This window comes from Mercurialis annua, linkage group LG3 (genome assembly GCF_937616625.2).
Source record: "Mercurialis annua linkage group LG3, ddMerAnnu1.2, whole genome shotgun sequence".
In the NCBI taxonomy this organism is placed as follows: domain Eukaryota; kingdom Viridiplantae; phylum Streptophyta; class Magnoliopsida; order Malpighiales; family Euphorbiaceae; genus Mercurialis; species Mercurialis annua.
In genome coordinates, this window is record NC_065572.1 from 64,110,245 (window position 1) to 64,122,203 (window position 11,959).

General features: G+C 34.4%; 1 protein-coding gene across 1 annotated transcript; it reads right to left on the bottom strand.

The window, feature by feature from the left end:
• Positions 1–317: 317 nt before the first annotated feature.
• On the bottom strand, positions 318–7,043 carry LOC126671719 (heat shock protein 90-5, chloroplastic). The gene is made up of 18 exons (XM_050365505.2): positions 6,640–7,043; positions 6,214–6,287; positions 5,822–5,947; positions 5,641–5,734; positions 5,453–5,536; positions 5,189–5,332; positions 4,583–4,699; positions 4,407–4,454; positions 4,238–4,318; positions 3,906–4,010; positions 3,681–3,821; positions 3,124–3,294; positions 2,787–3,041; positions 2,264–2,366; positions 1,955–2,129; positions 1,746–1,851; positions 991–1,080; positions 318–895 (listed from the first exon to the last, which is right to left on the bottom strand). The coding sequence occupies exons 1-18, from the start codon at positions 6,916–6,918 to the stop codon at positions 689–691; spliced, it is 2,400 nt and encodes a 799-aa protein (XP_050221462.1). The 5' UTR covers positions 6,919–7,043; the 3' UTR covers positions 318–688.
• Between the last annotated feature and the right edge of the window lie 4,916 nt (positions 7,044–11,959).

Genomic DNA, 11,959 nt, shown 5'->3' on the forward strand with positions numbered 1-11,959 from the left:
TTTCATGTGAAAATTGATCTTTTAGAAACAGTAAACCAAAGATTAAAAACACAACATAATTAACTTGTTTTAAGTATGAACTCGGTTATGAATCAGCCATGATTCATATCATGGAATTGCATTTGATTTGTGGTTGAAATAAGTTGTTTTTCAATCTTTTTAGGATGTATCAGAAGTTCAGAACCAAACCCTCATTGAGATCCCGTGCCCCAGTTCTAGATTTTTTTGGAAAAAAGCGAACCTAGACCAGGGATTTGTTTATCAAGGTAAGAACTGTCCTTGCTTCTTCAGACGCATATTTCTCAGAGCGCAAACCATTACGAATTAAAAATTAAACTTCTTCAAATCCAACTATGAGCATACATAAAACATTCAAGCTTATAATTTAAACCAAAAATGAGCAGCAAGTTACATCGTCAAGTTCTTACTTTTATGAGCATGAGAAGCTAAAAAGTGACGCATCTTGCTGCAGGAAGGAAAACATGCAGTTCTACTCGTTCTTAATGATTCATTTCTAATCACTGGAACTATGCGGATGCACTCTGTTTTCGTACAGCAGCGCCCCTTTGCCCTTCACTCCCTTCTCACTTACTTTTCTCTTGTATCTATTGCATGCATGCATTACTTTCCCATTGGTTTCCTATTGGTTAACGGAAAAAAGCCCTAGCTTGACTAACAAGTGAAAATTTTAATCATTCCAAGGATCGTTCTCTGTTCTCACTTCGGATGGTTCGACTACTTCTGTCTCTGCAACTTCCTTTGGATTGTCATCAGACTCTGCAGCATTACCCTCCGTTGCTTCTGCTGAGTCGTCTTCAGATCTGCCCCATCTCCCACCAAGTGCCATAGCCATCATCTCGTAAATCTTATTACCTAAATCAGCTGGGCTGTCAGGCTGCAACATCACAAGGAAAATACGATTAACTTAGAAAATTATGCATAATCACAGAATAGTTTCTGAATGTTGAGGGAGGGACAAGTCATTCTCACCGAGAATCCACTGGAAATCAATGCTGTGTCAAATAGGAGGTCAACCGCTCTCTGGGCGTCACTGCTATCAGGTGCATTTTTGCAGGCAGCCTGTATACAGCAGCAAAGTTGTATGCAATTTAATTAGAAAGAATATCATTATGAAACAACAAAAATCAGCTTCAGTTTCACAGCCTTAAAGCCACACAGGACAGTATTTTCAAGTTTCCAACATCAACATTGTATAAAAATCAAAAGTCTAATTATAATACTGCAGAAAAGTTTATGGTAATCCGAGTTAGCAGAGGATAATGTTTAAATTAGATTTGCATCTATATCATTATGCTGTATGACAAAGCAGTAGAATATAGGTATGCATATTAGTATCTTGATTCCCCCAGATTTTCAGAGTAGCTGATGTTACGAGAATCTTTTTTCTTCTCATAGTCGTGCTTCCCTTAGACAAGTGTAGACTCGATGTATGTGTTATGTTCTTAATAATTTAGTAGTTCAACACACTAAGTTCAAATAGTATTAATTTTTTCTAACTACAATGTTTGCAGACAACACCAAAGTGTACTCTTCCATCCTGTTCTACTAAATGCAACCAACTTCAGTTTAGACTCAATCATCGCTACAATATAGAATTTAGAAAGCTTCCCTACACCATGTTTTTTTTCTAGGATTATTGTTTTGGGGATAAAACTTCACTGAAAAGAATTATCAGAATGTAGCACAGCTACAATTTTATTAAAGCATGGTGTATGATTACTTACATTTAAGTCTTTAATGATAGGATGATCTGGATTAATTTCCATTATTCTCCTCCCCCTCATGAACTCCAAGCTGGCTGTGTCTCCAAGAGCTTGTGCTTTCATCAACCTACAGAAGATATCGTTATGAAAAAGATAACAATTTGAGCTCAAGTATTAGTTCTGAGCATCTTGTGCGACGAGTGCTGGGTCCATTAAAGGGGCATTCATACCTTTCCATATTGGCTGACCATCCAAACTTGCCAGAAACAAGCACGCATGGAGAAGAGCTTAGGCGCTTTGAAACTTGGACTTTGGCCACTTTATCACCAAGTTGCTGCTTTATCCAATCACATAGAAGATTATATTCTTGTTCTGTTTCTCTTTCCTTGACCTCATCCTCATCACCTAATATTGCATCATATCACATTAGCAAAGAAGCACATTAAAGAACCCGAAAAACAATAGAGTTAAAAGAGGGGGTATGAAACAAAAACTGAAGTGATGCTAATAACAAAGCAGAAGAAGTTGCAAGTTCCAACCAAGTTCTAAATCTTCCTTGCTGATATCAACAAATTTCTTTTCCTTGTATGTCTGCAGGTTCTGGATGGCAACTTCATCAATAGGCTCAATTAAATAGAGAACCTAAAACAGCAAGACCAAATCCCGTTAGAACCTAAAAAGATGCAAATAAAATTGGCAGTCTTCTTTGCACACAAAATTATGACGGGAATACTAAAGTAAGTATAAGAAAGAGAAGAAAGACAGAAATACAAGCAGCACCCAGCCAAAAATACAACTATAGGTATTGAGTGAACTGAATAAATGTTTTTTCATGGATCATCAAATTAGTCCATATAGTTAAGCAATATTCAGCATAACTCTGATTTAGCATTTCGTCAATTGTTTGACACATTAATTCCCATCACAGATGCACAAGTTGTCATTTCACATTAATGTAATCAGCTTAAAATTATGAACATATTTAGTTGAAGCTTGCAGAAATCTGCGATCACAATGCTGAAAACTATTCAAGGAACGTGCTAAAATTGCAGAATTACATACCTCAATTCCTTTTTGAACCAACTTCTCTAGAAATGGAGCACTCTTGGCGCTTTTCAAGCTGTCAGTTGCCAGGTAGTAGATAGCTTTTTGATTCTCCCCCATGTTCTCAACATACTCATCCAAGGTTGTAAGTTCATCCTCAATTTTGGAGGTGTGGAACCGCAGCAATGGAGTTATGCGTTTATGATTACCAGTGTCTTCGATACAACCTAATTTCAGAAACCTACCAAAGTTCTCCCAGAATTTCTTGTAATCCTGAAATTAAGTGAACCATATGCATCACAAGAACTCTGATAAAAGAACAAAACAAAATACACCTAGATTAATTGCTACCAACCTCCTTATTTTCACTTTCAGAGAGCTCTTGAATCATGTCAAATGTTTTCCTAACAAGCCTCTTTCTCATAATCCTCACAATTCGACTCTCTTGAAGAATTTCTCGAGAGACATTAAGAGGAAGGTCATCAGAGTCAACCACACCCTTCACAAAGCTCAAATAACGTGGGAACTGCGAAGAAAACACACTTTGCTTAGTCCTTGAGAAAATACATCCTATATGTGCAAGCATAAACATTTCATCCAACTTACTAGTGTACAAACTAAAACACTGTATATATTCTAGTTCATAGAGATCTAATGTTCATTAACAGATCAACCAGTGTAAATTCCCAAGTTGCAAAAAAACACACATAATATGTGCCTGGATCCAGCCCACACACCAAGGAGATACATAGAAATCTTTTTCATTTACAATATTGTTTAGTGTTTATGAAAGTTAGTCATATACATAGAGTACTAGGTGCTAGGGAATAGAAGAGAACATATATATCACTAGCATACTAAAAACAGAAACTATCTAGAGTTCCAAGCTAACAATGTATAATCAACTCTTACCAGCTCTCCATCAAAATCATCTGAGATAAATACCCGCTTCACATACAAACGTATATTTTTTGTTTTTGGGTTCATTACTTCCTCATTGTTAAGAGGCCCCATTCCAGGTATGTATAGAACACTCCTGAACTCCACCTCTCCCTGCAGAAATGCCGAAGTAGAAGTCACAACTGAACTAATATGCAGTCAACTAAGAGAACTACAAAGGGAAACACATGTAGATACCTCTGTTGTGAAGTGCGTATAAGCAAGTGGATCCAAGAATTCATTAAATGCTTTCTTGTAAAACTCTTGGTACTCCTCCTTCTCAACTTCCTTTGCATTCCGCATCTGCCAACCAGCAAGATAAGAAAAACAAAAGGCAAATTTATGTACAATGGTTGATAAAGCCATGCATGAAGCACCCTTACGAAGAAAAAAGAAGCAAAAAAAAATGCAATATGCTCCACATATCTCCATCTCTATCTCAAATATATCTGAAATGTGAAATCATAAAATATGCATGCATAACTATGATTCAGTACAATAAGCATAAATTTATCAGCTCAGGTACTAACCCATATAGGTTTTGTTTCATTGGCTAACTCCCAATCCCAATACTTCTCTGTTTTAGTCTTCTTTGTCTTTTTCTTTTCATCCTGCATCAGGTAAGTAAACCGACTTGAGTGACAAAGTCAACAATAAAGAATCAATAGAATGGTGCTCAGAACTGCTACACTAATATACCTCAGGTTTTTCTTCTTCACCTTCCTTTGGTTCTTCCTCTTCTTCCACCTGTCAAAATTTCAATTTAGTTAAGACTTTTATTAGGAGTTAACTTTACTGACATAGAAGACACACGTAAATAAACATGGTCCAAACAACCACTTGAGAAGGAAGACATGTGATGCAAACATTCTCACCTCAACAGTCCTTGATTTTTCTTGCCATGTATAGATGGGGAAAGAAACGAACTGCGAATAGTTCTTCACCAAACCCTGAATTCTAGCTGGATCTGAGAATTCATATTTATCATCCTCCTACACAAAATACATGACATATTAGATCAGTTCTATATCCATCCATAATTTAGGACGGAAAATTGAATATCATTTGAACCCTGAAGAATGAACAAAAGAGACCAGTATTGGCTTATCATTGTAAAATAATATCAAAGAACAAATCAACCCAAAAACTAAATATATCAGGTGAAACTCCTACTATAATTTCATTATCTCAAACAAATTCTCGCACGTGTATGCTCATAGACTTAAGACATGAACAAGCACAAACTTACTTTACCTCGTACTAAATTATTTAATTAACTAAACAGGGGTCCCCAAAGATTGAATTCCAACTCTTCCAATAATAGAGTAATACTAATTGAAGCAATCAATCAAACTTAAACTATTACGAGATACTTTAACCATAGTTTTATCATCTCCAATAAATATAATTGCCTTCCAAGATTATGCCCTGAAATATGTTCAGCATTCAAATTATGAATATAATCCATAGAGTGAAAGTACCCTCAAATAAAGTGTAATTTGAGTTCCACGACGCAGAAGCTTTTCAGGATCAGTTTCTTCCTTAACCACATACGAGCTGCTCTCAGCTGCTGCTTCCCAGACATATTGCTTATCTGACTTTGGGCTCTTTGTAGAAACAACAACCTGATTGCACAAGAAACATAAGGAAAAGCTTGATCAGCAATACATATCCTTCCGACAAAAAGTTTAAACTAAAACACCATATTACAGCATATTGAAAAAGTTGTGAAAATCATGCAGCACCTTATCAGCTACAAGAAAAGCAGAATAGAACCCAACACCAAATTGACCAATCAAACTGTTGTCTTTGCCGACATCTTGATTTTCCTATACAAGGCATATAGGATATATTAGTGCAATTCAAACATGCCATACGGAATTTTTTCGTCAATAATTGTAGGAGTTCACAAGGTCTTGAGCACAGACACCACCTTAATAGCCTTCAGGAATTTTGAAGTACCGCTCTGAGCAATAGTCCCAAGACAGTCGATAAGTTCTTCTCTTGTCATCCCAATGCCAGTATCTCTGCAATTTAACAAATTTAATTCCGTTCAGCTTCTAAGAATTTATTACCAAAGCAAAAAACTTGTGAAAAATGAAATTGTAGCATACGTTATGGTGATGATCCCATTGTCTGGATCGGACTTTATGCGTATCTCCAGGTCTCCAGCATCACCAAGCAAAGAGGGATCAGTCACACTTAAGAATCTCAACTTATCTAGAGCATCACTTGCATTGCTGAAGCAGAAAACAGCACGAACACAGATTATAGTAAAACAAGGAGACCTCAATTTGCTAGCTTAAATATACCAGCAAATGAATAAAATAAATATAAGAAGTTAAAAAAAAGTTAATTTCTTCAAGTTAATAAAAGCAACATGGTATCTCTTCTCGACAGGCCACCTGTACTATGTTATCTCATGCCAAATGACTGCAATTTCATCAATTAGTACTAATAATCATTACTATTCTTAAGAATTTAGCCATTAAGAACCTGTTCTCACCTCACGAGCTCTCTAAGAAACACTTCCTTGTGACTGTATAGACTGTGAACTATCAAATCCAACAAGCGACTGACCTAAAAAACAACAGAAATTCTCAATCTTTAGTTCTTGCAATACAATCACTCCCATCAACACACCATGTAAGAAGCTCAGAAACATTAACAACAGCTTAAAATTCCAACACCCTTTATTACAATATTCCAAAACTAATAAAACCAATCACCAAAGCAAACAAATCAATCAATTAGAACAACAAAAGCTTGAAACTTTTTGCTATCTATGATATACCCTTCAAAATGATACTCCAAAACCAACAATTTAAAACCAAAAAACAAAATTCCACCAAGTGGGTTATACCAAAAATCAATCAAAACTAAACCAAAAACCAAAAAGCTTAAAAATTTGGCAAAATAAAGAAAGGCCCACCTCAGCTTGATACTCAAACTTCTCACCAGAAGTATCAGAGGCTTCTTTCTCAGCAACAGCAGCTTCACACCTCACACCAGTCCGATTATTTCGCTGGTCAAGCTTCCATTTCAAATCAGAACAAGAAATTCCCTTTCTGAGAGCACTGTTAGTGTTACTAGGCAGGAACAGACTTCTCAGATTTAAGGGTTTTTTGGCATGTTTAAGTGAGAAGGGTGTGGAAGAAGGAAGGGAAACTAGAGAAGCAGAAGCTAAGGTTCTGCTTAGAACTGGAGCCATTAAAGGAAACCCTAGAAGCAGATAGGAAATGGAGAGAGCTGAGATAGAGCTGAGCTGATAAGAGAAATTCAAGTTTGGAAACCCTCGAGGGGTTTAAGGGGAAGAGAAGAGGGTTCTAGAAACGTGACAAACTACGTTGAGGTCTTTGTTGTTTTGTAATGGAGCCTTTTGTTTATAATTTTGTAAGGCCTAGATGCTGCCATCTCAGCTTCCTCCAACAATATCCTCTTCATTTTTTCATCTTCCCTAAACAACGGAAATTAACTCTATAAATTTAAAAGGGAAAAGGGTCATTATATGCCCCTAAGATTTGAGGTACAGATTAAATAAGCCCTCAATGTTTAGAATGGTTCATCTATGCTCCCAACGTTTGTAAAAATGAACAATTAGACCCCTAGATTTAATGCCGTTTCATTGCTCCTAAGACTCCGTTAGTGTGATCCTATGTGGGAGAAATAAAAGGATCATTTATGTCCCTAAGATTTTGGGTTTGGAATCAAATGAACCCTCGACGTTTGAAAAAGGTTCACTTATCCCCTAACGTTTAAAAAGGTTCACTTATACCCCCAACGTTTCAAAAAATAAACGTTAGACCCTCAATTTAACATTGTATCAAATGTGATCCTATGTGGCTAATTTTTAGTGTTTTCCATTAATCGAACCATAGGCGACCGGTGTCGAACAATTAATCAGTAATAATTCTCATCATTGAAGATGATTAAACGAAATTAATAACGAAACATAAATTATAAAAATCAGTTTATTCATCTTTTTCATGTGTTTCGATTCGACAATTGCATTCATCCAAAAATTAGAAACCCAACAATTATATAAAAACTTAACAAAAATTAGAAACCCAACATCTCATACACTGCCGCCTTCTATCGCACCAAAAACTTCTTTTTCTTTGTCTCTAGCATTATAAATTTCATCAAACAAGATATCGATTAATGAAGAGGATTCTTTATTCGATTATTGGAGAAGGATAGTCTATCGATTTATCTCGATTTTGTAATAAAATGACTTTGCAACGACATATTATTGCTGAGAGAAAGACCGTCACCGTAGAGAAAATTTTGACGGTAAAAATTAGCCACGTAAGATCACTTTAACGGAGTCTGAGAAGCAATGAGATGGTGTTAAACTAGGGGTCTAACTGTTCATTTTTCAAACGTCAGGGTATAAGTGAATCATTTCAAACGTTGGGGGCATAAGCGAACCTTTTCAAACATTGAGAGCTCATTTGATCTCGAACTCAAACCTTAGGGGCAAAAATGGTCTTTTTATCTTTTCTACGTAGGATCACACTAACAGAGTCCTAGGAGCAATGAAACGACGTTAAAGCGAGGGACTTGATTGTTCATTTTTACAAACGTTGGGGATATGGGTAAACCTTTCATGACGTTGAGGGATTACATAATCTATACCCGAAACCTTAGAGCCATGAATGACCCTTTTCCAATATAAAATAACAAAAGTTCATTCCACTTATAAAAAATCAATTAAATTCAAATACATGACTTTAGAAAGATAAAAAAACATCATGAATATAATATTTTAGCTCATTTTATTATTTTAATTTCAAAGGGTGGCTCTATTTTCAGAGGAAGAATTGATAAGGACAGAGTAAATCTTCACATTTTTACAAAATTATCTTTCTTTTGTAAATAAAAGAGATATAAATTCATCATAAATAAGGGTGAATTTATCATAACAAAAAGATTTGATCTGTTCTTATCAAATCTTACTCTGAAAATAGCACCACCCAATTTCAAATTATCCAATAACTTTTGCCACATCACCCTTAAAATATAGAAAATACATTTTTTTATTACCGTCAAGTATCATAAACGGAATTTAACTATGAAACGATACCTTTAAACTTTCACATTCAGATTAAACCCCACTTCAGCTCGATAGATTCCTAACGGGAAGCAAAATTCTGGCCTTAAATTTTAAACGGCTGTATACATGAATACGATACGAACTCGCAACATTATTTAAAGCAGGATAGCGCCTTATCAACCCACCTGCGTTTTGAGGTTAATACACTAGTTATTATTTGATACCTCATATGTGGAGATAAAACAAACTAAAACGTAAAATTTAGAGGGTGTTTTTTAATCGTGAAACTTATAATTATCCTTTTGTGCCAAATTTTAAAACTAATATGAACTTTTTTTTTCAAAGCACCGTTGTTTGGATGTAATTTAAGAGAGTGTTCATTTTCATGTAAAATGATTATGCTATATTATTTGGCTCAACCCATATAGAGGTTTCTGTACTTTACACTTTTTTTTCTGTAGGTCTTTATATTTTATTTTTGTATTATTTGGTCCCTCTATTTACCTATTTTTGATTTTCAGGTCCTTTATTAGTTTTTTCCAGTCCTTCTACTTACAGTTTTTGTTTCCTCCAGTCCCTTTACTTACAATTTTTGTTTCCTCCAGCCACTTAAAAGGACCGGAAAAAACTCATAAAGAACCTGAAAATCAAAAATAGGTAAGTAGAAGGATCAAATAATACAAAAATGAAGTATAAGGACCTACGGAAAAAAATGTGTAAAGTATAAGGATCTCTATATGGGTTAAGCCATATTATTTTTACAAGTCAATGAACTTTACGATAACGAAATAAAAAAATACAAACGTCTTATTAATTTGTTCACGAATGAATATGGTCGAATATGGTCATTATGTTTTATAATTATTCAATTTTAAAAGCTCTTTCTATAAAAAAAACTAAAGATTATTTTTGTCAACTGCATACGAATTCAATCCCGACTTTTGTAGATTGCAGTTGTTTTCAGCTGAATTAAATATTTGTATTGGAATGAATTCTGTTGTGCAGTCCAACCACTACCTTTATTAAAAAAAAAATATAATCAAAAAAAAAGTTACTAGTGATTATTCATTATATTAACATAATGATTTGTCATCATAACATTGAAAACTCCGAATTTTAAGTGTTCAGTATTTGTTATTTAATGATGGATATAATAAAGGTCTCTTGAGATAAATATCGAAAAAAAATAAAATATTTTTAAAAATATTAACTTAAAATTTATTTTTGAAAAAAGATAATTTGTACTTTTTTTTTTTACAAAAATGACTTTTATTATCCTCAAAATATATTTTTTTAAATTTCAGAAATACGATTTTAGTTACGCAGCGGTACATTAACATCATTGGTTAACCAACAAACAGAATAATTACATATTCAAACTTTCATTTTTATTAAATTAGTTTAAAATTCTATTACAAACCCCTTCGCCTTCATCACCGCAAAAGCAACCGTCAAATAAATACTAAATCGTCTTTTTTTAAATTTAAAATTATTGATAAACCATTAGTTAACCGTTGGTTAACCAACAGTGTACTAAAAACAAGGTCATTGGATGTACACCATTGATTAAATAGCAACAAAATAAAATTCAAACTACAGCTAACAAACAATTTTATTAATAATATATTTAAAATAACATTTATTACAAGTTACCCAACAGTTTACCTAATGTAAACCATTGGTTATTCAACATCCAAAAACATTACAATTTTCATAAGCATTTCTTCAAACACTTAGAGTGTAGGCTGTGCAACACCAAAAATCGAACCATCACCACATCACCACCGTCGCACAAAAGAAAAAGAAAAAAATGAATTAACCAACACCCAAAACATTGATTCTATCTCCGATTTCAAATTGTTCGTCATGGTGGCAGTAGGTCCTCCATCCTCGTCGCGGTACCTGCAAAATTATTATCAGGCTTGTGTCGGAGGCGGGCTTACAACGGCGGCAGCGGTAGGCTTGGGATTTTTTGAAAACGACGGTCATCTCTTCTCGAACGGCGGCAGCGGTAGGCTTGAGATTTTCTGGAAACGACGGTCATCTCTTTTCGAATGGCCACAACGGTAGGCTTGCGATTTTTTTTGGAAACGACGGTCATCTCTTCTCGAACGGCGGCGACGAGGAACGATGAAACGATGAAAGGTTTTAAATTGGAGTTGGAATTGAGAAAGAAAATGAGGGAGATGAAGAGAATAAATCTAAGGACGTATTTATCAAATTCACTTGGCTTATTATTAAAGATAGAGTATCTTCAAATGCTTCTTTGGTGTCAAGAGATATTTTAAATCCCGAGTTGATTGTTTGTTTGATATGCAAGTGCGAGGAAACAAGTATTCATATCGTTTGTCATTGCCCGTTTGCTTGGAGATTATGGTCGTTTTTATTGGCAAAGTGTGGAATTTTGTGGGTTTCTCCTCCTAGTATTATTCAGTTTTTTAGCCTTTGGTCTTCCTTCAACCGGACTCGCTTTAAGGATCTATGGCGGCTAATTTGGCTTTTCGGAATCTGGGAGCTTTGGAAGTCTCGAAACAACAGAGTTTTTAATAATGTTGAGAGCTCATCGGAAAATTTGGCTTACTTGTGTGTTTGCAAGGCGGTCCAATTCTATTGCTCTCTTCACCCTCAATTTTCTTATTGTGGTAATGATGTTTTTAGATGTTTGGATAATTTTGTAACTTCTTTTTGATTTTCCCGGTTTTGGGAATTTTGCCTTCCACTTCTTGTGGTAGAGCCTAATAAATCATCATTTATCCAAAAAAAAAGCACAAAAAGTAAAAAAAAAAACTAAATTTCTAAAATGAAACTTATTACCAGCGTATTTGTCTAAATGATTTGGGTAATTTCCATTTTTTTCTCTAATTAATTAAGTCTATGATAAACCATTAATAGATTTGCAATGGTTTTTATATGAAATTGATATATAAACCTAAAATTATTTCAATATTATTATAGTTGAAAAGACACAATTTTAATTGTATATCAATTTATGTCTTTTCATCTATAATTAATAATATTGAAATTGAAGAGTGATAAATTTAAAAAAAATATTCTTACTGTGTGTGTCTCATTTTTCATTGGTTAAGAGTGATAATTTAGTTACTTAAAAACCTAAAATTGAAATACGAATCTTCAAAATTTATGACCAATGGCCCTTTACAAAGAATTCAATGGAAGTTAACTGAGATAGAAAACA